The sequence below is a fragment of the Aspergillus pseudodeflectus genome (assembly GCF_044049435.1).
Source record: "Aspergillus pseudodeflectus strain CBS 756.74 chromosome Unknown BJX68scaffold_25, whole genome shotgun sequence".
Classification (NCBI taxonomy): domain Eukaryota; kingdom Fungi; phylum Ascomycota; class Eurotiomycetes; order Eurotiales; family Aspergillaceae; genus Aspergillus; species Aspergillus pseudodeflectus.
In genome coordinates, this window is record NW_027263801.1 from 202,449 (window position 1) to 226,388 (window position 23,940).

At 51.6% G+C, this 23,940-nt stretch overlaps 8 protein-coding genes across 8 annotated transcripts; 4 read left to right on the forward strand and 4 right to left on the reverse strand.

Moving 5' to 3' along the window:
- Positions 1 to 105: 105 nt before the first annotated feature.
- Positions 106 to 4,113, reverse strand: BJX68DRAFT_238449 (putative translation regulator (Cya5)). The gene has a single exon (XM_071040360.1). The coding sequence runs from the start codon at positions 3,858 to 3,860 to the stop codon at positions 342 to 344; it is 3,519 nt and encodes a 1,172-aa protein (XP_070898359.1). The 5' UTR covers positions 3,861 to 4,113; the 3' UTR covers positions 106 to 341.
- Positions 4,114 to 4,240: 127 nt separating this feature from the next.
- BJX68DRAFT_238451 (signal recognition particle subunit SRP68) lies at positions 4,241 to 6,518 on the forward strand. The gene is made up of 3 exons (XM_071040361.1): positions 4,241 to 4,466; positions 4,536 to 5,678; positions 5,738 to 6,518. The coding sequence occupies exons 1-3, from the start codon at positions 4,276 to 4,278 to the stop codon at positions 6,252 to 6,254; spliced, it is 1,851 nt and encodes a 616-aa protein (XP_070898360.1). The 5' UTR covers positions 4,241 to 4,275; the 3' UTR covers positions 6,255 to 6,518.
- erg5 (C-22 sterol desaturase erg5) lies at positions 6,514 to 9,183 on the reverse strand. The gene is made up of 4 exons (XM_071040362.1): positions 8,708 to 9,183; positions 8,491 to 8,641; positions 7,157 to 8,405; positions 6,514 to 7,104 (listed from the first exon to the last, which is right to left on the reverse strand). Exons 1-4 carry the CDS (start codon positions 8,865 to 8,867, stop codon positions 7,069 to 7,071), a joined length of 1,596 nt encoding a protein of 531 aa, XP_070898361.1. The 5' UTR covers positions 8,868 to 9,183; the 3' UTR covers positions 6,514 to 7,068.
- A 1,825-nt stretch (positions 9,184 to 11,008) lies between these two features.
- On the forward strand, positions 11,009 to 11,936 carry BJX68DRAFT_101661 (uncharacterized protein). The gene has a single exon (XM_071035741.1). The coding sequence runs from the start codon at positions 11,137 to 11,139 to the stop codon at positions 11,713 to 11,715; it is 579 nt and encodes a 192-aa protein (XP_070898362.1). The 5' UTR covers positions 11,009 to 11,136; the 3' UTR covers positions 11,716 to 11,936.
- Positions 11,937 to 12,190: 254 nt separating this feature from the next.
- On the forward strand, positions 12,191 to 13,722 carry BJX68DRAFT_276242 (Tannase/feruloyl esterase; the record flags this gene model as incomplete). The annotated part of the gene is made up of 3 exons (XM_071048047.1): positions 12,191 to 12,359; positions 12,398 to 13,329; positions 13,381 to 13,722. 3 exons carry the CDS (start codon positions 12,191 to 12,193, stop codon positions 13,720 to 13,722), a joined length of 1,443 nt encoding a protein of 480 aa, XP_070898363.1.
- An 87-nt stretch (positions 13,723 to 13,809) lies between these two features.
- BJX68DRAFT_238461 (rhodanese-like domain-containing protein) lies at positions 13,810 to 14,892 on the forward strand. Its single transcript, XM_071040363.1, has 2 exons — positions 13,810 to 14,295; positions 14,362 to 14,892. Exons 1-2 carry the CDS (start codon positions 13,996 to 13,998, stop codon positions 14,764 to 14,766), a joined length of 705 nt encoding a protein of 234 aa, XP_070898364.1. The 5' UTR covers positions 13,810 to 13,995; the 3' UTR covers positions 14,767 to 14,892.
- A 92-nt stretch (positions 14,893 to 14,984) lies between these two features.
- On the reverse strand, positions 14,985 to 18,866 carry BJX68DRAFT_101686 (putative mitochondrial translation initiation factor IF-2). Its single transcript, XM_071035742.1, has 4 exons — positions 18,670 to 18,866; positions 18,074 to 18,590; positions 15,506 to 18,009; positions 14,985 to 15,446 (listed from the first exon to the last, which is right to left on the reverse strand). Exons 2-4 carry the CDS (start codon positions 18,530 to 18,532, stop codon positions 15,203 to 15,205), a joined length of 3,207 nt encoding a protein of 1,068 aa, XP_070898365.1. The 5' UTR covers positions 18,533 to 18,590; positions 18,670 to 18,866; the 3' UTR covers positions 14,985 to 15,202.
- A 253-nt stretch (positions 18,867 to 19,119) lies between these two features.
- thtA lies at positions 19,120 to 23,126 on the reverse strand (the record flags this gene model as incomplete). Its single annotated transcript, XM_071043093.1, has 5 exons — positions 19,120 to 20,559; positions 20,610 to 20,782; positions 20,844 to 22,413; positions 22,474 to 22,588; positions 22,639 to 23,126. 5 exons carry the CDS (start codon positions 23,124 to 23,126, stop codon positions 19,120 to 19,122), a joined length of 3,786 nt encoding a protein of 1,261 aa, XP_070898366.1.
- Positions 23,127 to 23,940: the final 814 nt, after the last annotated feature.

Sequence of the window (23,940 nt, forward strand, 5' to 3'; positions counted from 1 at the left end):
GGGCCGACGCGTCGGTCACATGACAGAGCTCAAGCCGCCGCTATGATTTCCAGGTCGATTCATCAAATTACTTGATATAGTTTCGGATAGTCTAGTACAACGATCGCTAAGTAGAACACAGTATTGTACATGAAATTTTGTTTATATATATACAACTTGTGATACCCCGCAAGGAGTAGACCCGTCCTCACCGGAATGCATACCCGATGCGCGTGGGAGGGTATTTGGAGCTCGTGAGAATCGAGGTCTTCAAGCATTGATCTTTAATATTAAACTGCATCGGTTAGAGGTGCCAGGAGCCGCCAAGCTCGCTTGGGCAGGGCTTTGTGCAAGTGTCGCTCCTAGGTTGAACCTATACTCTTGGGTCTGAATATTCGATTTCTTGTCCAACCAGGCCGGAGTTTGACGACAGTAAATTGTGGACCACGGCGCCCTCTACCGAGTAATGCTTTGCGAGCGCGCGATTGCCGTCGACTGATCGGCATCTTCGCGAGTCGATCGATAGTGCGCGGTGCGATTTTGTAGAGCTCTTGGTATTCAGCCATTCCAGCCTTGACGCTATTTTCTCGTACTCGAGAAAGACTCGTTGCGAGCTGCAGCATCGTAACCATGGTTGGCTGCATATAATCTGGGTTCTGTTTAAGCCAGTATTTCCTGGTAATTCCACCTAGGAAATTCGATGGTCGGCTGCGGTCGAGCAAGTGAATAGCATCAGAGACACCCGAGTGCTTGAAACCTTTTGCGCGCATCATGTTGTCCCAGGAACCGGGAAAATTGGGCATGAATCTTTCCTCAAAGATCCTAAACGCTTCAACAATGTCTGCGTACTCCTGGGATGTCGCAAGCACTTGAACGTATGTAGACCAGTTGAATGTTGTCAGCGAAAACCCAGCAGCTTCGACATCTGCTATCAGTTGCCTGATCTTAGATATTTCGCGCCTTCTGCGCAAAGACCACATATAAGCCGACAAATGTCGGGTCAGCAAGAAACGATACACGCGAAGGATCGGGGAGGAGTATTTTGGAAGTGGCTCTTCTATCGTATACCCCTCGCTAACAGAATTGCTCTCGTCTTTGTTGCTATCTTGTGGCAAAGCTCGAGACGTACTAAGACCAGTGGCGGATGTCTGGTCAGGCAACTGAGTGCTGCCGAGGGGTAGTGCCATTTTTAGTGCTCGACGATAGGCCATTCTCCAGATTTCATCCACCATCTGGTGATTATTTGCAGTCGCATGGGCGATCATGAAAGTCACGAGCATCCGGAAGGGAGCGTAATCGAGTGAGTCCGGGCAACCTTTGATTGCAATATAGTTCTTCCAATTCCGCTCGACATCGTCAATCCAACCCTTCCTTGCAGATCGCATCATGGAGCGAAACGGATGTTCTTGCTTATACCCTTCGGCGTGACGACGAGGCTCCTGTAATTCGTAACCAATAGGCATCGACTCCATTGCTGTTTCCTCACCCTCATCAAGCGTAGGTTGCCTGTCTGCAATACGACGAGGGCGCTGCTGACCGCCGATACTCGCCAGCTTTTTGGTTTTTTCAACATAAACAGGATTGCATTTTGCGATAAGTTCGGAGAGAAACTTCTCTGTGAATTTGAAACCGGCGTTCGCATCACCTTGGGAATGCATGGTCACCAAGTCCCGCTGGAGTTGTTGCCTTAAGAGCTGAATCTCCTCGCTTAAACCGCCCTGAGGATCCCTAAACCGTGCTTGCAACTGCTTGAAGGTGGCGAGTATCATGTCGTTATTCTTTTGCTTCACGTAACCCAAAAGAAGGATAGCAAACTGTAACTCCGTGAGATGCATTTTGCCGCTCTGATGAAGCGTTTTAACAATGCGATGGGCAGACTCAGTGTCACCCAAAAGAGACAGGGTTAACGTAATTGCAGCATAAGTCATATCGTCAGGTGTGATCCCAGCAGATTCGATGCGTGATCGAATCCTGGATATCGATTTCAAGTCCAGCCTCTGCGCGTAGTTCCATAATATTACATTCCACATTCTCGTTCGTGAACCCGACAATTTTAGGCTGAGACATTGCTCTGCAATTCGTTCTGCCATCGCAAAGTCCTTGTGTTTGCAATACGCTTCCACGATCGGATCGAGCATGGCAGTTGTCAACTTGAGTTCCTGCTCTTTGGCAGAAGCCAACAACTCGCTGATTACTTTGAGATCACCACGCTTGCCACATAGCCCCAGCAAAATACCATACGTGTAGTGATTCGGCCGTACACCTCGTTCGGTCATCAGCTTGAAGCGCTGAAAGCATCCGTGCAAGTCAGAACGTTTTGCATATGCAGTAAGTGTGATGTTCCAGCACATGGTGCCTGGCTCAAGGTTCCAGTCCTCGGATATTTTCTCAAACTCGACCAAGGTTTTCTCCACTTCACCAGCCGATGCATGCATATTCAGAAGCGGCGTCAGATCTTTAGACGTCACCGGCTCGTAGTGAGAGAGCATTTTTTGGAATACTGTCTCGGCTTTTGTTACAGCACGGGCTCGAGACAGGGTAACAAGCGCTTCCCCATATGATCTCCGGCTTGGCTTTCCCCAGAAATGAGTGTACTGATCAAGGAAATACTCAACGAAGTCTGTGATCCGGAAATTTCTGAACCTTATAAAGAAAAGATCAAACAGGTCGACGGCGGGTGCCTCGTCGCTGACCAGCGAGCGGCACTTCTGGAAAAGAGACACGGCACGACGGACATCTGACTCTGTCTTGGCAGCCAGAAGGATACGCATTATATCGTAGCAGTGCCGTATATTGATCAGCCCCGCGGAATACGAGACTTTGGCCAGGGAGTAGAGGATTGGCGGAGACATATTTCGGACCACAGTGCGAGACTTAAAGACAAACTGGACGAGAAAGCGAGCAAGGCAATACAGTGATGGGAAAGTCTCTGTTGGCGCACTGTTCCTAGAGTTTTCGAGGGTCCGAGTAAGGTCGAGCAAGTTCGGGAAAAGCGACGAAGTATTGAGAAAGGGATTCGTGGATTTAGGCACGCCAAACGCATCGTGTGAGGGTAACAGAAGGCTTCTTAGCCAGAGCTCCCCTTCCTTATCGATATTCACTGAAAGCGAAGTCCTGGCTTCCCAAATCTCAGCGGCAAGAGACCATTGAGAGTTATTCACAAAATGGGCTAGGATGTATGCCCAGTGCGTCAGGTCTTTACCCTTCAGCGTGTCCTCGCAGAGTCTTTTCACTTCACCTGGCTGCCCGAATGCGAGAGACGACAATATAAGATGCAAGTAATCATCACTTGACCGCAGATGTTCAGGTATTGATTCACAAACGATTTTGGCCCTTGTATGGTCTTCTCGATTTCCAGTATTGCTGAGCTGCGCGAGAAAGGTTCGATTCAAGTCAAGCCGGTGATCAGCGGCCATCCAGAGTTTCCATGCTTCATCGGTTTGGCCGGTAATCCCCTCATTGAGTAATTCGACAAGTGCATCTTCAGCCGAGATGGTCCGTGGTTTCAAAAGTTCTGTGCCAGAGGTGCCCACGGCTTGACGTCTCTCCACCGGTTGATGAAGTGCAGCTTCGGAGGTATACGACCGGGTATTGTTAGGGACACTCCGCTTCCTTCTCCGGGAGAAAACGCTCCTTGATGAGCGCAGCAAGCGCGTGACGATGAATTCTTGGGTTCCAATTGGATATAGGAAATGGAGAAATGGAGCCCGAATGTCAGCTGTGGCCGGAGAGCCAGGTGGATCTGAGCGTCCTTGTCGCGGTGCGCGCCGAGGCGCAAATTGCCAGTGTGAATAGTCGGAAATGGCACCAGCATGTTGCCCGGGACCTCGGAGGAAACGGCGCCCTGCGCTTTCAATGCATCCTGCGGTTCGCTCTAGCATGGCCCCTATAGCGTAATTTACCACCGAAGGATTCGCCGCAGCCCCGCTAGATACAGGAGCATATCGATTGCTGCTTTCTTTACCTAACTTGAGAGGAAACAATGTCAGAGGATGAGCTTCCCCAATGGCTCCGTAGACGAGAAAACGAACCAATACGTGGGTGGCCGAGCTAGAGCACTTCTATAACAGAAGGCGAGGGCTCCAGATCAATTTTGAGCAGGTTGAATGCAGCTGGTCACGAAGGTGGAGGAGCTGTGGTGTTGATAAAAGGAACGAAATTATGGGAGATGGACGGAGCCAGTAGCCGGGACCAAGTTTTCCCGAGCATCTTACGATCCGCTGCGGGCGGCCACAAGCCAAAGTGACCACCGCACCCAGACGCCCCTCACCTGCGACCAGCTCAGTGTGCGCAATCATGGATATCACCGAGTATATCTTCGCCCGGAGAGAGGAGGTCCTGCTTGCCGGAGACTACAATGCATACCGGGCACATACTACTCGCAAATTGCACAAGCTTCGAAAGAAGCTGGGGCAGGCCACTCCCAAAGGCCGCAAATACACCGCTAAGGCCCCTATTACTGCCGAAGATGTTGGCAAAAACGTGGCGTATGTTCCCCAGCAATGCCTGTGCCCTCTTTTGTCTACGGGAGCGAGCTAACGAGCAATTGCTGGTAGTAATGTCTATCTCTTACTTCTCACTGCGGAACGGGCATGGGCTCAAGCGATGCACATGAAATCAACACACTCGGCCGACCCATCTGCAAAGGGGATAGCCGGTGCTGCTAGGCGTCAAATTATCACCTGCCTGAATAAGGCGGCTGGATCCGCGAAACAACTAGTTGGCGTGCTGGAAGATCAGAGCGCCTCGGGTGCTACCGACACAGATATCTTAGAAGCCCGTGCCTACCTAACGTCGCTCACGGGGGCATCATGCCTGGAGAAGCGTAGTTGGGAGCAGTGCGTTCGGAATTACTCAGTCTCTCGAGTCATCTATACCGCCCTAAGCCAAGCGGCGAAGAAGGATGCATTCCGCGACCTTTTATCCAGCAATATCGACCCAAGTCTCAGATACGCAGCTTATCAGATGAAACTCCCACGGTCAAAGCCTATTTCATCGTTAGCCATCGAGTACTTCCCAGCGGAAGCCACCGTAAGGTCTGAGGTGGAAAAGGCTGATCCGAATTGCCTCAAGGAGGATGCGGCAGGGACACGGAGGACAGCCGATGGAGAAGTCCAACAGCTACCTGAAAACGTTACATGGAGATCTCGCTCTGTGGCAATAGAGGATGCTGCGATTGCACAGGCGCTCGCAGCGGCATCGGCGGAGGAGTCTCGACTTGCTGCTTGGCTAGCTTCTTCAGACGGAAGCTCCGCATCCTCCAAGGACAAAGCAGCCGCTTATGACAGCGTGATTATTGCCAGTCAAGATGCGGTCGACGCCACGAAGACAGCCATCGACGATCTTTCAAGCGAAGGCGTGGATCTAGGTGACAAGCGAATGCAGAGCTTGCAGATCACACGAACAGCCGTGAACTACGCACTGGTAGGATGGAGAATTGGACGTAACCGTGTTTTGTGCGGTGAGAATGATGGCATCACATTTGAGCCCCACCGGACACAGTTATCCAAGGGCAGCAAAGTGGCTACTAGACAAGAAGAGCCAAGCGGGAAGAAACTGACATGGTTGCGGGAGCGGGTGGTTTTGTATGACTCCACCCTGCAGAGCATCGAGTTCATCCTAGAACTACCGGGTATCGCCGCAGACTCGGCCTTTGTTCAGGAACTAGAGGCCAAACGCAGCTATTTCCGTGCCCTGAGGTATGACAAGCAGCAACCCTAAGGTTCATCAAGCCACGTCTGCTAACATCAATCGCCAGGTGCCTCACCATCGGCCGCTCGCACAGCATCCTAGGCAAGACCCAAAACGCCCTTGCCCTCTTCTCCCAAGCCCTCACTATCGTCCTCGCCGCAGCCGCCTCACTCCAGTCGTCCATTGACATCGACGGCCCGCCCCGATTAGACATCGCACCCAGCCAAGCACAAGCGCTGGAGCACGAGCTACGAGCCCTCGTCACAAAATACCAAGGCCTCGTCACCCTCGAAAGCATCACCGCGCAGGAGCAATCCAAATCAACCAGCCAGCGGCCGCTCGTGGAACGCCTCCACGAATACTCCGGCGACTCCCTTGACCTCAACAACCTCGTTCCCTACCCCCCAAAGATCCAGCCAATCCCCGTGAAGCCGCTCTTCCTGGACGTCGCGTGGAACTACATTGATTACCCCCGTGAGGGCAAGGCGGCTGTCTCTGCGGTGGCACCTGCTCCACAAGCAGAGCAGCAGCAGGAGCCCTCTACTGAAGGGCGGCGGCGCGGATGGTTTGGGTTTGGTCGGTAGATGCACCTGTTGTATTATGATATCTTCGTCTCTACTGCTGTGCCAAGCTCCAAATATAAGATTTATGACTGCAGATTATATGTATAATTATCGCCGACTGAAACGTAGTCACCGAGTCTGAGAATTTGAAAACTTCCACCGCAACTTGGTCCAGGCCTAGATCTCGTCACACTTGCCTGGGCATCATTGCAGAGGCCACTGTTTGCTCTCGAAGCGGAATCAATGTGCAAAGTCGAACACACTATTACCAATCCTCTACGCTCCATCTTCAAAGTCTTTTTAGGACAATCCGCCGTTCTCGCAAGTGAAGTATCATGATTAATATTAATATATAAGTAACATAATCTAGGTCATTCGAAGGCTTCAATCAAGTGTGACGACTGAACGAGCCACACAATGCAAAACCAATTCCGTATCGCATTCCATTGGTAAATGGATTGACGTCCGAGTCGTTCTATCCCAAGCAGTTCGCCGCCTCGAAGAAAGAGGAAAAGGAGGCGCTGAACGCAGAACCGGCGTTCGGGAAGATTTTTTCTGGCAAAGCAAGGAATCAAAGAAAAAGGAAACAAATAGTACACCCGTCGGACAGCAGCGTTCCATCCGTGGAAATAGATACAGGAAAGAAGAGGAAGAGAGAAGACCCTTCGGTTGCTCTATCGCCAGGATAGAAACGCCGGGGGTGAGAGCCTACAAAGCGGTGCGCTTCTAAGGTCCTGGGTATATGAGTGCCCAGTAAGGCTTCATGGCGCGAGGTACGCCACTGGCTCATACATAGAATGGAACCCCGACATGCTGGTTAATCATGAAAAATCGCTCAAACGCGAGGACGGAAAGTAAGCAGGCAGTCATCCTGTTAAATGTTAGTTCAAGATAAGGAGACCAAGGGTAAAAGGTGAGCATACCTGAGGGAAGATGGTGGCGAAAACCTTGATCTCTTCGGAAAGAGGAGTAGGGGTGTGCTCCCAATCCATCTCCATACTGGCCTTGCCGATCATGGCCATCAGGTTGAGGACAGCGTATGTTTGACCCAAGCAGTAGTGGGGACCAGTGCCGAAAATCAGCCAGTTCTTGGGGTGCTGTTCAGCGGTACCGGAAACCCAACGCTCAGGGTCGAAGGAGTCCGCGTTCGGGTAAGCCTCTTCGTCACGGGTGGCAGGGTAAACGGATGGAATGAGCATAGATCCCTTAGCGACGGTGATCTTGTCGGTAATAGGGAAGTCCTTCTTGCACACGTAGGGAACCATGATGACGGGAGGTCGGTAGCGGAGGGTCTCCTTGACCACAGCGCGGGTGTAGGTCATGTTGTCAAGCAGCTCCATGGTCAGAGGCGCGGTGATATCACCGTTGCGGAGTCTGAGGTTCTCCTCGCGGACCTTGTCCAGGATCTCGGGGCGATCAGCCATGAGCTGGAACAACCATGTGCAGGCGGAGCTGGTGGCATCCTGAGACGCGAACAGGAAGGTAAAGATAGTCTGGGAGACCTCGTAGTCTGTAAAGTCACGCAGAACTTGAGGAGGCTTCTCGGACGAGTCGACAGCAGTTCCCTGGGCAATCTTCTCACGGTACTTGGCGGAGTCGAGCTGAGCCTTGATCCACGCATCCATGATGCAGCTGACCTCTCCGCCAGCAGACATGCGAGCCCTGCTCTTGGCAGCGCACTTGGCGAATTCCTCAAGAACCATATCCGCAGCCTTCTTTCCGTACCAGGTCTTGGTGAAAGGAAGGATGATGGGGAAGTTGACCAGTTCCATGGCCGCGGTGATGTTGTAGTAGTCATCAGAAATCTTCATGATGGTCTCATCGGTGATATAGTGTCCCACAAAGGTGCGGCAAGAGACAGCGCACATCAGTTCACGGAACTCGGGCATCCACGCAGTTGGCGTGTGGTTGGAGTCCTTGGACTTTTGGAGGAAGCGAGCATAATAATCGTTGTACACCTCCTCCATGCGGGGGAGATAGCAAGAAAGCGCTGAACGAGTGAAAAGGTTGTTCAAGCCCTTGCGGAAGTCGACGTGCTCCTTGCCATCCAAGAAGACCCAGTTGGTCTTGCCGAGCAGCTTGTGGGCGGCATCGACAACACAGGGCTTGACGTAGGCTGGCGAGTTGAAGATCTTGCGCGACATATCGCGAGTCGACGCGATAACGACGAACCTGTCAAAAGGATCGTGATTAGCACGCGCGAACAACAATGCGCCGGATATTGAAACAGCAACCTCTAAGGGTTGAGGGCACATACTTGTGGAAAACAGACACGCAGCTCAGGTCACCGCTGTCCCATTTGGCCTTGTACTCATGGAACTTGGGGTTGACAGATTGGAGGAACGGCCCCATGAACGGAAGTTTCCATGCTGGGCCAATAATGGCGCCCTTGAGATAGATATATCGGACTGCGAGAGAGATCATGAATTAGTTACCGGAAAATACAAAGCCAGAAGTAAAAGGCCGGTCCTTACACTGGTCGTAGGCGATGGCGAGAGCGAGCAAAGTGATCAGGGCCTTCCACACAGTCAAACCGTTCAGGAAGTCCGCGACGATGCCGGCAGGCTGGAAAAGTGAAGGATAAAGAGTGGCATCAGCCGGAGGGGAGACAAAACTCCCATTGATCTCGGCCATCTTGAGCAATTGAACAGATTCCGCGAGGAAGCGTCAACAGGAGGCACAGGTCAAGGAATCTCGAGTTCGAGGAGACGGCTGGATTCGGAAAAGGGGAGATTCAACGGATAAGGAGGAAATTTGTAAAGATGCGATGGAGAAGCGGCCGCAGATCCACAACGGCAAGCCGGGAAGACCAACCACGCAACCAGGCACAACTTCGAGTCACGACAACGTCAATACGTCGCAAAAAAAGTCCTCCTGTGAGAAATGGCAGATTAACTATTCAAACAAGCGACTGGACTTCGCATGTGAGAAGAATGCTCTCTTGAAGCGGGGAAGGCGGGATCAATAATACTCCGTAGCTTCAGTACTACCTCTTCTACTTTAATGGGGGTCTTTGTGGGCGGGTGAGGCTTGAGCCAATACCACTAATTTACACCAAAATTTCCCCAGCAACCGAGCTTCCCACCAATAGGTAGCTCAAGAACAACAAGAAATCTGGCGATGATGGAGGCTTGGTAATAGGCCATACAGTATTATACCGTAACGTCGAAGCGCACGGGCCATGCGAGCATCTCCACGAGCCAATCGGGACTGGAGAAGCCGGATCACGCTAGCAGGCAGCATCAAGGGGTAACTCCGTACTTGGGCCTGCCGAAGATTCTTCGAACAACTTTTAACTTTAGATCGAGGTTCAGGCACAAACTCTCCTCGTTTGATATGCAACCATAGCCATGGTCTTGATATTGCCGGCATGGAATGTTCCTGAGCGCTCCCATATTGTCAGACCACATAATGGGCGCCAGATCAAATGATCTAAACATCATTAGCCCTTGATGGCGAAGCTGATATTGAGGGTCAGCATTAGCCCAGTGACAACATAGCCGATATCTCGAACAAACCACATACTTGCCGGGCGTCGATAAGCTTTGCATAGCACTGTATCCTTCCCTACAGGAGACTCAACCCCGTGGGAACAAGACACCACCGGGAATCAGGGACCGAGAGGTGCAAGAAGGATTAATGTTGGACCGCTAACAAACAGCCAGATGGTGTAAGGGACCAGGCACGTGCTTGCTGACCATGTGCGAAGCAAGCAGACAACAGGATGACATGGGGTCATTAACAATGCCTATTGTGTGCCAGACCAATGCCTGCGGTTGGATCTGATCTGGTCTTGGAAGTTAACAGGCTTCTGCTGTTCACGCACAGTAGTAATTACAGGAGATTCTCCTTAAACAAGCTTACAGCAGGAGTCATGCGCATCTTGAGTGCCTGGTCAGATTATCGAGTGTCCACTTGGGTGCTTTCTGCGTGTTTCTGCAGATGGTGTTTGCTCGAGTTGACGCGTCCGGCTACAACACCTGCTTGGCCATCTGCGTTACTACCTAGGCAGGCTACCTCACTTTAGTTATGCCTGTGTATTGAGCTATTATCAACCGACGCCGGTGTGCGTATAGACCCATGGCCCCATCGACATATGCTCCATGCTCATACTGATGTTGCATTGTGTTCAAGGCTGCATCATGCTGTTGCATCAAGACATGAGAATAGAGAGCTTCTCAAGACCCGACTGCAGTGAAAAGCACAGCACATTAACACAACTTGAAGAGGACCCCAGTCTCTAATTTCCTGGAGAAGGTTTCCATAGCACCGCGCGAAGGGCACATGACGTGGACTGCAGCTGCAGGCGCGATCCAACCTGATGGTAACAAAGAGCCAACAGGTTCCAGCCCTACAAGTATAAATAGCTACGAGGTCTCACCCAAAATAGATCTCTATGGTGCAAGCTTCCTCTCTCCCTCACACAGCATAGGGTTTGGTTGCACCATTGAAAGGTGGCAGGCAGGCCAAAGCAACCCTGATCCTGGACCGCATCAAGTATCAACAAACGCCACTTTCTGTGGTGTCTCTGGTAAGCTCGCCTCGCTTTCTGCCTTCAGAAACATCTCCAATCATGCTGACTAAATAGGCTTCCTCCACGGCGATCACTTCAGCCAAGCTTCTCGATTGGATCGCGATTCGTATTGAGTAAAACATGCGTTGGGGCTGTGAGTGCTCAGACCAACCATATTTGCCCCAGCGATTGGCGACAGGAAGGGCCATCAGCGGCTGGGACTCTAAAGGATTGGAACGGTGACTGAATACGAAGGGCAGTTTGAGTGTGTCACAAGCCGTGGGGTGGAGGTATAAATCACCAGATGCGGCACTGGAGTTGAACACTGAGAGTTCATTCTCTCTACTTCATTCCGAACCTCTTCCACAAAGTTCTATTCGAGCTTTCAAAATGCACGTCGCCAAGCTTGCTTCCAGCCTCGCAATCCTCGCCGCAGCCTCCCAAGCTACCATCTTAAACAGGCCAGCCATCAAAGACTCCACCATCCTCCGCTCAACCGTCAGCTGCGCCACCTGCCCCGACAACGACTGCTACAAGTGCACATACGGTCTCGAAGATCACCTACGGGCCAACACTGGTGGCCTCGCCTGGGTCCGCAGCCTCGTCGGCTTCCAGCTTCCTGAGAACGTGGACCCCTCCTACGTCACCAAATGTACCGTTCAATTTCCAGCCTTTACGAGGCTCCCCCAGTATGAGTTCAACTTAACCGTTGTCCCCGCCGTCTCATCCGACTGGGATGAGGACACCGTGAACGGGGACAATGCTCCCGATTCAAATGGCGATATCGCCATCGTTCCTGTCCCTGCCTTGACGAACCCGCCTCTGCTTGATGTCACAAATGCATGCCAGGACGCTGATGAGGATGGACAGTTCTCAATATACTTGGGGGCGGACTTTGGTTCCTTTGAGATCTGGTCGAAGGATTCTGGGAATCCGGCTGTTTTGCATATTACCTTTGACGAGGAGTAGAATGAGTTATCTTAACTACTTGTGTATTGATGTAAGCTCTGTCTTTATCATTACACTGTTACTATGGATTCCCTTGTCTAGAATACTAGTGTATGTTATCCTGCAAAAGCCTTATATGTTGATTGTATCAGGAATATATATTTATATATACTCTAGAGTTTGAGTATCGCCAACTAGACCGTGATCTAACGATCGAATTCCAGTATAACTATCTTATAAGATTACTAGGCACTACTATTACTCCAGTAGTATGCGTCCATTCTCTCATATTACTAGTAGTATCGCCCACACCTGGTAGCCCCCATGCTATGGGTGCTGATCGCTCCTTCCGTAACTGCTGGTTTACTATCTGCTACTGGTACTTGGTACTCTACCGTGGACGGACCTCGTGAAGATGTGCATATGCGCCTTTTCAGATCTCCGGTAATCATATCCCGGTGCCTACTCCCTCGAACTCGGCAAACCGACTGTCATTATGGACTTTTCACGCCGGTGCTCTGACCTCGTCATCTCACATCCACAGATCCCCGGTGCAACTGTCGATTACCTCCACACAAACCTAGTCCACAATGCATCTGCCTATGTTTCTGAGATTGAATATATCAACCATGGCCCTATAAACGTCACAGATGTATCATTTTGCCGTGTTTCGCTCGGCTATACGCACACCCACCACCCAGAGCTGTGAATGTCGACGTGTGGCTGCCGACGAATACATGCCATGGACGCCTGATGGGACTAGGCGGAGGGGGCTTCGATTGTGGGCTTTACCCTGAAAACATGATGGCCATGCTTGGCGCAGTGGGAGAGGGCTATGCTGCCGTGTCGACAGACTGCGGCCACACCATGGAGCAGGATCTCTCTGAGTGGCTGCTCGAGTTTATTGGCAAGAGTGTTGCTAAGAGCTTGTATGGAGTCGAGCCTGGCTATTCGTACTTTAGCGGGTGTTCTCAAGGCGGACGGCAGGGGATGATGCTTGCGCAAAGATATCCGACTGCGTATGATGGGATCGTTGCTTCATCTCCGGCGATATACTGGGCGGAGATCCTTGCCAGTGGCTTCTGGACCCAACTTGTCATGAACGAGCTTGTTTCATATCCAGAGTCGTGCGAACTTGACTATCTCACCGAAATGGCGATCCGGGCTTGCGATGACCTCGATGGAGTAGTCGACGGTATAGTTACCGAAATCGACTCCTGCAAGTTCGACGCCTTTGACCTGGTCGGGATGCATTTCCCATGCGGCAATCAGACCATGATGCTTTCCGGGTCCGCTGCAATTGTTGCCTCTGCCGCATGGCAGGGCCCTTTCTCTAGAGGCGGCGATAGCCTCTGGCATGGGGTTGACGTTGTTAGCAATCTGACAAGTATCCTGTCTTGTCAGTGCTCATCCGGCGGTAGATGTACTGGACTACCGGTGAAGTTTTCATCGGACTGGATACGGCTGGCCGTCAAGAAGAACCCGGACTTTGACCTGGATAGCATTACACATGACGAAATCTTACTAATCTTTGGCGCATCAGTACAAGAGTGCACCTCTATTATTGGCACAAATGATCTCGATCTCTCAGAGTTCCGCAACCGCGGGAGAAAGATGCTGAGTTTCCACGGCTTGGTAACTCACCACAGCGCAACTTGTATCTCACGATTGCTAACAAGTGTCTAGGCTGATCCCATGGTCCCCTCACAGGGAACTAGGCGCTATTATGAGGCCGTTGAGAAGAGAGATCCGCGGGTAAGAGATTATTATCGTCACTTTGAGGCGCCAGGGTTGGGCCACTGCTGGAGTCCGTCGGGACTGTATCCATTCACGATATTCAATGACATGGTAGCATGGGTCGAAAGAGGCAGTGTCCCAAAATACCTGCTGGCGTCCTTCACTGGTGAAAATGGCACTGAGCATGAAGGAATTCTGTGTCCATATCCAGAGAGAGCTGTGTATAATGGTATGAAGACCCGCTGTCAAGGGGCAGCTACTTCTGCGCCGCAGGGACGCTCGACCGGCTGAATAGAGGGGACCTGTAATGAGACCCGAGCATATCACGTTCGCGCACAATCAAAGAATGTTTTCAATTGAGGTCGAAAGATGGCAGAGAAAAGAAGGCTGCATGTAGTTGTTGTAAGGCGGTGGGGCGCATCACTGATCACCCGAGGCAAACCGACAGCTCTCCAACTCTGCTTCAAGCCAACGTCATCTCAAGTGCAGACACGATTGCCGACTCTGCCTCGAAGATCTTCTCAACTTCTCCTAAACCTGTCTCACACACGCAGACCGCAAGCTATGGCTTCATTAACCTCGATCCGAGGACGCCCCAGCGACGTCGCATCCCTCCTCTCCCGCACGACCAAGTATGCCCTCACAAGAGAATATACAGCAACACAGAACCTCGTCTCCTCTCGGCGATCTGGAACAGCATGTCTCGCTCGTTATCGAAACAATAAGATGATTCCAAAGTCTTCAAGAACCTCACCAGCTCGGACGCTAGCTGCACAACAACCCCAATTCCAATACGCATCTACATCCGTCCGATGGAACAGCAGCAAGAACACGCCTACATTCCGGCAATGGGGATTTGAAGATGTACGCTCATTCTTTCACACCCTGAACAACAAGGAATATACCATATACTTACACATGTTCAAACAGATAAACGCCCTCCTCCCCTCGACAACCCCACAATCTAGTCCCCCCTCAACCCCCCAAAAATCCCTAATCCTAGTCGATGTCCGCGAACCCGCCGAGCTCTCCAGCACTGGTATAATCCCCACAGCCGTCGCCGTTCCTCTCGCATCACAGCCCGACGCACTCTTCCTCACCCCCGACGAATTCGAGACGCGGTTCGGGTATCCAAAGCCTGGCGCTGCCGAGGGCGGAAAGGACGAGGGCGGCGATATCGTGTTCTACTGCAAGGCTGGTGTGAGGGCGAGGGCGGCGGCGCAGTTGGCGGTTCAGGCGGGGTATGATGCGGAGCGGGTGGGTGTTTATGAGGGGTCTTGGTTGGATTGGGCGGCCAGGGGGGGACGGGTGGAGAGGTGGGAGGGGGATGAATAACGAGTAGGGCTGTTTCAACTTTGTTCTTGACTTGACTGGGTAGGTGGTTTTTGTGCTTATATGGTGAAAAGTATATTAGAGGGGCTGGGAGAGAATGTATATCCTACCTATTTGATAAACTCAGGCAGTCATAACAAAGTGTGGGTATTCAGCTGCATGCCTATATTTTATAACTATCATCCTATTGTCATGTACATTTTCCGAGCCAAGTCCAGTCAACCTCGTAATCACCCATGTCCATTTTATCTTCTAGTCTCGTAAGACGTGACGTTGTCGTAGCTTATCAACATAATAGGTCGTTTGAACGGCTTTTATCCGGGCTATGTGCTCCGTTGGATCGACACGGTCGACTGACGGGCGATGTGGTTCTCTGCGCGCAGCCGGGACCGTGGGAAGGGTGGACTCGGAGCTGCAGGTTCAACAGCATGCGGGCCGATCAAGGAATATCGAAGAGGGGCTTGAGCTTCTTGACGAGGGCCCATTCTTCCATGGAGACGTCGGCACGGTAGAATTCCTTGAGTGTGTCGATACTGGCACGGGAGATGTGAGAGTACAGAGTGTCGGTTTCTTCAAGCTGGCGGCCGTACATGGGCTGGTTGGAGCCTTCAATCTTGACGGCAACGGAGGGTTGGCCGCGTTTGCAGACCTGGATGGCCTTGTGGTCGCGCTCAATGCCCGAGCTGGGATAGGGTTAGTTTTCCGGCTTTGATTGAGAGAGGGAATGGACGAGATAACTTACACTCTGCCGAGCTCGACAAATTCCTTAGCACCTGTTGTGGGGTTGGTCTTGACGGCGGAGATGGGGGTGTGCAGCCGCAGACTGCCCTCGGCGACATCAACACCGATGACAATGGGGTCCTTCTTGTTGAAGACGGCAACGGTCTTGAGAACACAGGGGAAGACAGCAAGGAGCTTGGCTTCTTCCTTTTTGCGCTCGGTGAGCTCTGCCATGTGCTTGGTGAAGTCGTCGAACAGGTGGTAGATGATGTCTGCAGTAAATATCTTGACTCCGACGTCCTCGGCGTAGGCAGCGGCTTCCTTGTCGACCTTGACATCGAAGCACAGCATGACCGCATACTCCTTGGCCTTTTCCAGCATTGTACCACACATCATCACATCACGCTTATAGACGGGACCGATGGAGATGTTGGCGACGGGGATCTTGGAGACACGGAGGAACTCGAGCAGAGCTTCCAGGGAACCAAGGGTGGAGGCTTGAACACTGACACCGCGCATGTCCTTGGAGACCTTGCTGAGCAGGTTCTCCAGATCAGACATGACTTCTTCCTCAAGGTCCTCCTCGTCATCATCGGGTCCGACGACAAGAAGTCGAGAGCCGGCAATGGCTTGTTCAAGGTCGTTGGCTGCAATCTTGACACCGAGAGCGGCCTTGACTTCCTTGTTGTGAACGTATTGCGACTTGAGACGAAGTTCCTTAAGAGGAGCCGGTGTGAGTAGCGCACGGATATTCGTTGATATAGGTCCGTTGAGACCGCACAGCACTATCCGATCACCTTCGCGGAGGATACCGTTGGAAAGAACAACATCAATGGTGGTACCGAGACCCTCAATAACCTTGACTTCGAGAACGGTACACTCAACCTCAGACAAGTACATGAGAGAGTTGGTCATACGCTCCTGAGAGAGGGTAGTGAGCAGCTTCAGCATGTCGGGAATACCTTCACCGGTATGGGCTGACGTAGGGACGAGGGAGACGTTGCGAGCCATGGACTTGTTCTCGCTGAAGAGCTCAGCGTTGAAACCTTGCTCGGCGAAAAGAAGCTTCGTGCGCTCAAGACGCGAACGGAACTCGTTCTGGACACCCTTGCTCTGCATCGCCAAACTCTCCTGGAAGCCGTTGTTGTCAATCTTCTTCCAGCCGTAGAGACGATCGATCTTGTTCAGGGCAACGATGAAAGGAGTGCGTCGGTCACGAAGCAGGCGCATGGACTCAAGAGTCTGGGGCTCAAGGCCGTGCATAATGTCGACAACTAGGATAGCAATGTTGCAAAGGGAGGAACCTCTTGATCGCAAGTTGGAGAAAGACTCGTGACCGGGGGTATCAATGACAAGCAGACCGGGGATCTTGAATTCGAAGCTGCCGTCCTTGTTCACGACATTGGTCTTCTGGCGCAGAGCGTCGACTGGGAAGTAAGTGGCACCAATCTGTTGGGTGATACCACCGGCTTCGCCTTCTTGGACGTTTGTCTGTCGAATCTTATCCAGCAGTTTTGTCTTACCAGTATCGACGTGTCCAAGAATACAGCAAATAGGAGAGCGTAGGTTATCCTTTGAACGAGCTGCCATAGCTTCCTCGTGCTGCTTCCTTCTTCGCTCAGCAGCCTCAGCCTTCCTTTGGGCAATAGCCTTCTGAGCGGCGGTCTGCTCTTCGTCTTCAGAGTCCTCGTCAGAGTCCTCTTCTGAAGACTCTTCTTCCGACTCCTCGTCGGTGGCGGGCTTAGGTCTCTCTGGCAGCGTCTTTGTCTCGCCATTAGCGGCGGCGGGCTTCTCGGTCTCTTCCTCGTCACTGGGTGCATCCCAGCTGTCTTTGACATCATCGTCGGCATCCGCAGCCTTCTCCCAGTCGTCAAGATCGCTCTCCTCACCGGCAGCAGCGGCCGCGGCCGCCGCCTCAGCCTCAGCCTTGGCCTTCCTCTCCTCTTCTTCCTTTCTTCGCCGCTCATCCTCAGCCTCACGCTGCGCCTTGGCACGAGCAGCAGCGGCCTCCAAGTCCTCCTCGTGCTTCTTAGGGCCCTTCTTCTTTCGGTTTTCATACACGGGACGCTTCTTCTCGGCAGCGCCTTCTTCCAGGCCGGCAACCTTTCCAACACCCGCAGCAAGCATTTGCTTCATACGGAGTTCATTTCGCTCCTTTGCTTCCTTCTGGGCCTTGGTAAGAAGCTTTCCTTCTCTTTTGAGTTGCTCTTTCTTCTCCTTCTCCTTCTCCTTCTTTCTTTGGCGAGCTTCTTCCTTCTTTTTAGCCTCTTCTTCGTCACGGAGTCGCTTCTCCTCCTCAGCAGCCTTTTCTTCCGCTAGGCGGCGCTCTTCCTCCTCACGTTGTTTCCGGAGAGCTTCCTGTTGCTTCTGAATAGCAGCCAGATGGGCCGGCAGCTTCTTCTTCTTGCCCCCAGTAGCAGGCTCAGGAGCAGCAGCGACAGGCTCTGGGGCGGCCACTTCTTCCTTCTTCGGTTCCGGCTTCGTTTGTTGGGGCTGTTTGGGTTCGGTAGTCTTCTTCTTGGCGGCCTGGAAAAGAAATGGTCAGTATCAACCCTTACGGATATTGCTCGAGGGATCACGGAAGCCATACTTGTTCCTTCTTTCGCTGCTTCTCTCTCTCCTTCTTTTCCCTCTCTTTCTCCTTCTTTGTCTTCACACGAGGTCCAGAATCGTCATCTTCATCCTCTTTCGGCGCAGGTGCCGCGGCCTTGATAGGCTTCTTGGGCTTTCCAGCAAAGACATCGTCCTCGTCAAAGGTGCCCTCCTCAGGTTGTTTGCTAGCGAGATCTGCCTCACCATTCGCTTCCGCAGAAGCATCCTCACCCTCAACAAAGTCGTTCATGGGCTTCCCCTTCTTCTGCTTCTTGTTCTTGTTCTTCCTCAGAGCAGCGAGCAGACCACCGGCACCGGCTGTCTCGCTCTCCTCTGCCTCAGCAGCAGGAGATTCCTGATCCGGGCTTTCACCACCCGCGGCAGGGATGCTCTCGCCGAGTTCTGCCTCCCAGTCCTCCTCCTGCTGTTTTTTGTTTCCCTTCTTCTTTGGCGCCATGACGGGTGGTTATCGTCCGTTTGTTCGCGAGAAAAAGCGCGGGGGAAAGGAACGGCGACTAAAAATGACAGAGGGAGGTTAGTGGGAGTCCCTGTCTGGGTAGATATTTTTTGGTGGCGGATTGTGCGGGCACGAACAATATCAGGTTGCTTTTCGGCCGGCGACTGACACCGGTCGGCGCTGTGGCAAAAAACTAGCCGGGGAAAATAAACGTGGCTAGAGACTTTCTCAACAATGAAGTTGATGAAATAGTAAACGAAGGGATGGTAAAGAATTCCCTTGTTTTTCTCTGTGCCCCGAGGATAACGTGGGGTTTGATAAGAATGGGGGAAGCGGGAGAAGTAAGAATTTTGAGGACCTCAGACTTGGTGGGGAGTTTCGAGGGTGGTCCGATTTGTTAAGCCGCTGCAGCGCTTTCTTACCCCGAGTATACTGGTCGACATATTGAGTCTACTGGGACATGGAATTTTTTTGTTATTACTTATATTTTGATATTGCTTCTTCGTGGATACACAGTACTTGATTGAATACATAAGTGACAGAGGGTGGATTTCAACAGCCATACAGAATCCTCAAAACAGATTGGACTATAACTCTACATGGAACACTCTCTTCAACCACCTCATAACTGCCTCGATCGGGCTCGAAGGCTCTCCAAGAACATCTCGAGCCCGCTCGGTAAATTGCTTGACAACAGCCTGTGCAGACCTGGTATGCCCCCCTTCGTCCCCATCCAACATTCCCGCCAGATAACTCGAGTCCCGCATAGCAAGCCGACTCAATATATCCCCATCAATATGCATATGCGAAGGCTGAAACTCAAGCGGCTCATGGCCCACAGGGTTCCGCAGCCTCTTCCTCCTCGGTGTAAACGGACAGATGGTAGGATCGCGAATACAGAGATCCTGCAAAAGTCGTAGCAGGCGCCACTCTTTCTCCTCGAGGATTAAGAATCGGTAGACAGTGCCGTTCATCGCTGTGCCGAAGAACGTCTGCGGGTGCGAGCGCGAGGAAAGGAAGGACGACTTGGAGCTGGAGCTGAGTTTCATCACGGAGGAGGGGAGATGTGCTTCGCATAATGCCGCTGGTATCATTTTGTTGGCTTCGGTGATTCCATTTTCTGTGAATAGGCTGACGCGCCCGCCTCTGCTGGAGGCGAGGGTGAGGTTGCGGTCGCCGCCGATGTGGATGTGGGAGAGGCCGTCGTGTTTCTGGCGATCGTATGCGTGGAGAGCGAGCTTGTCTTCTGTCGTTTTCAGAATGAGGAGGGACTCTCTCGCCAATGACAAGTAGACGTATGGCTCATGCGAGGACATTGAAACAGCGGGGGATAAGACGGTGAATCTTGCAGAACGGGCTCGACGAGACTGTGCGAATTTGGGTTCTAGCGCTACGATCTCATTGCCGGTTGCTACCATCAATGTGAAATCGCCGTAGGGGACGATGGAATAGACGGGGCCGTCGAACTTGTGGATGTATTTGACCGAACACTCGATTTGAGAAACCGACAACGCGTCACGAGAAGCTTGAAGAAAGATAACCCGACCACGGTCTGGCTGGTTGCGGCGTGCGGTCCCAACCACGATGAAATGATACTCCTCGTCGCCTTTTTTGGGAGTCCACTCTAGGATACAACTTATTTTCTCCCCAGCTGCGCCTTGCGGTCTCCAAGGCTTGCTTTTCGGCGCCTGAGTTTCTTCAATAGAGTCATCAAGCGGGTACTGTACGTCGGGGTCGAGAAACTCAATATGCGGCCGGGTATAGCGCTTGACAGGATCCGTATCAGTTTCAAGCACGGTTTGAGTGTAGGACACCACCAGGCACTTTAGATGCTGGGAATATGCTAGTCTATTTGCACTCCCAGGTAGGCTGATTCTTCGAGGAACTGGCTTCACAGTGCTGTCTAATGTGCATGCCATTAGCTGCCCGTCCGCGATACAGAACAGGCTCCCGGAGAGACCCTTGTCACCAGCAGCGGCAGTACCCATCATGGCAAAGCTTTGAATAATTTTCGGACAATAGGCGGGCTGAAGCCATCAGATACTGAGCAAAGCGTCAAGAAGGATATGAAACTTACATTGTTCTGATCGGTAATCCATATCCTTTGGACAGTGCAGTCTGATGCATCATCCCCGGGTGAGCACGCTGCTTGCCAAAACCCATTTCCACAAGTTAGTAGTACGATGCCTCCAGTACCCTGCACATTGACGGAAGTGAATCCTAGGTGTCGCAGCGCCGTTTGGCGTATATCTGCAAGTCAAGACATTAGTGACCGTACACAACTAATTCAGGGGTCCTAAAGAATTCATACCGATGGGAGACTCGGCTCTATCTATACTCATTGTGATACTGAACATGACCAAGAAGCCGCTTCGCAAGCCGCAGAGTAGGGTAGCACTCCTGAAATTGTTCTTTGACGTGTGCGTAAGAATTGCGAGACCGTTGATAGCCTTAGATAAATCGTCATCATCTTCAATCGTGACGGCGACATCGAGAAGACGCTGCGCACCATCGCCAAGACGATAAACCAGAAGCCTGCCATCACCGGTACCTATAAAGATAAGAATGCCGACGGGAAGATTCTCAATCAACATGCAAATCGGTTCGCAATCAATCGCGAAGGGCGAAACAGCACTCGACAAGTTGGTATGGGCTCCTACTATGTCAAGTTTCTTCACGTGGATGAGTATATCTTGATGAGTCCGAACAGCAGCCACAACCAGCGATTCTGGGCCATGAACGGCAGCAACCGTCACGCTCTGACCAATATCGAAGTCCCATCGGAGATTGGATCGCGACTCTGCTGTTCCTCCAACGAGAATGGCGTTGTTGGTGACTTGAATTAGAGAACCCGAGTCCATATAACCTGCTGCCAGAGTCGGTGCATTCAAGTCCAGTCCACAGTCGGCTTCATCGATCGCAGATATTTCTTCGTCAAAATTAGCCGGAAGGTAAAGTACGGTCGAAGAAATAGGGTCGGATGTCAACATAAAGACGCCCCCGTTTGTGCTGTCCGGCAAAATCCATATATCTCCAGCGCCGGAGAGTTCTTCCAGGGATATCAATAGGCCAATCTGCGCTTCGATGCCATGCCGAAGTTCAACAACTGCCCCCGCACCAAAGGAAGAGGCAGAGCAAACAAATAACCGATCACTAGTAACATCATCTGTCTTTGCTTTCGGGCTCAAGGGTGGTTTAACGAGGACAGAATCCGTGACTGGGGACCAGTTCATGAACTTTTGGACGCATTTAGGTTGTTCTCGAGCTGTGAGAACAAACAAACCACCATCTCCGGTGTTCCCAGCGGCCAGGAGGAGATCACTACCTTCATAACCAATATCCAATATATCAAACGCCGCATCAACATCGCAATGCAAGCGCCCAAGCTGTGCTTGATTGTCAATTTGACCTTCATGGCCAATGTCTAGGTAGCACACCGCTCCATCCTCGCGGCAAAGGTAGATATCGTCGTGCTTTTGGTTGTACACCCGATAGCGCAGTGGTCTTGCCCACCGCGTCCAGAGCGGAGACTTCTGGGGTTCCCGGCCAGAAACTGTGAGCGGGTATTTAGTAGGGTCTATTCGGGAGTCGAGTTTGTTTTTATAGACGGTCATCGATGTCGTTGTGACCAACATGAAAGACGAGGCCTTCGTTAATGGGATGAGCATGGTGGGTAGTCTGTCCTCGGGTGGCAATTCCTTCTTTGTGATGCGTGGATGAGCTTGTTGTAGAGCTTGACGGGCATTCCATTCATAGCACACAGCGTGTGTTGTCTTTCCATGGGACACCAGCAACAGAAGAATCATCTTATCACCATCTTCAGGCCTCGGGTAAAGGAATTCCATAAAGATGATATCACCTTCTACCCGAAAGAATCGTTCCTGGGGCCATTGTTTAGAATTTAGGGTTATGGCGAAAATGAGCTAGTGAGTTTTTCGTACCTCTGCCACAGGATCAAGCTGGTTTTCGGACATCTGGCCTTCCACAACAGACGGCGCTTTTAAATTGAACACGCCAAAGTAGCCGCAAGTAGCGCTGACAGCAACTGCCCTAGACCTGTAACGAGGTCAGTCTAGAGTCTCATACACAATGATTTTTGGATTTACCTCGGCTCAACAGCGATGTTTCGGCCAAATCGCTCAAAAGTACTGACGTCGCTTGGCAACGGGCGGTGGTAATGGATGAATTGATCAGCGATACTCGAGTAATAGAGGAAAACCAGCTCCTTGGAAGCCAAACTTAGAACCATTATCTGGGAGGGGAGAAGATCCTTTTGTAACTCTAGGTTGGGATTTGCGTTGCTAGATCCAAGCTTCATTTGGGTTTCCCAGGGTAGTTCTGTACTGATGTTGATCACCTTCGCGGCGGTAATGTAGGCATCAAAGTCAGACTTCGAAGTGACTTCCTCTAGGTGTGTCCCCGAGATGGCCTCCTTGATTTGCAAGCTCCGTTCACCAACAAATACGACATCATTCTGATACTTGCTTCTTAGGCGTGCTGGTAAAATCCACTGGATTATTGGGCTGGGAACCAAGGTGTGGGTGAGGAGCCCAATCCTCGTCTTGCTGGATGATGGCCCCGAATCGATGTCCATATCGCTTCCAATAGACTGCCTTGCAGCAGGATTTGAGTGGCCCGATTCTGGGTCCTGGGAATTCCTTAGGCTGGCCATGACTGGTGCTGGAGGACACTTCAAGGCAGTGTCGTCCGTGTCAGAGTAACGAAGACGAGTGTGTATCGGTAAAAAAAATGCGATTTCAATAGATCATTGAAGAGAGGCACTTCTCGCTTCATCTCCTCTATCGAATAAAAGGTGGTCGAACAGCAAGTACAAGTACAATCGAAAAGGAAGTGGTCAAAAAGTGAGGTCCGGATGAAGGAATCACAGATAAAAAAATAGGATCAAGACTAATACAATGGCGAAGCGTTAGAAGCTGGGGTAATATGTGCTCGTCATGCTTGGATGAATGGAAGAAAGACGGGTCTCATGATTGCTGCGTGTGGCGAGGAGAGTAGGTAGAAAAAGGCACTGGTGCGATTAAGACAGCAGAGCCATTCAAAGCTCCTATCGCCACGAGCGAAGAATACCCTCACACTAAGGGCTGCCACCATCAGATGTCAGATTCCTGTAATAGCAATGGAATTATGGTATAAGGCGTAACCTTGCAAAAGGGAAACTTACAGAGACCCGTGGGGAAAGGGTTGGGTTCTGGTACGACGGTGCCTTACAGGAATGCTGTTAGAGGTTTCTCCAACACTGCTGTACCAGGCCTAAAGGTGGACTTGGAGCTATATGAAGCTGGCGAAGAGACCAACCAAGCATGACGGCCAAGTTGAGTGCAGGTGGATAGGGTCCGGGTGTTGCTAAGGAATTTCTATGATTTCACCACGCAGCTTCGGATCGAGCG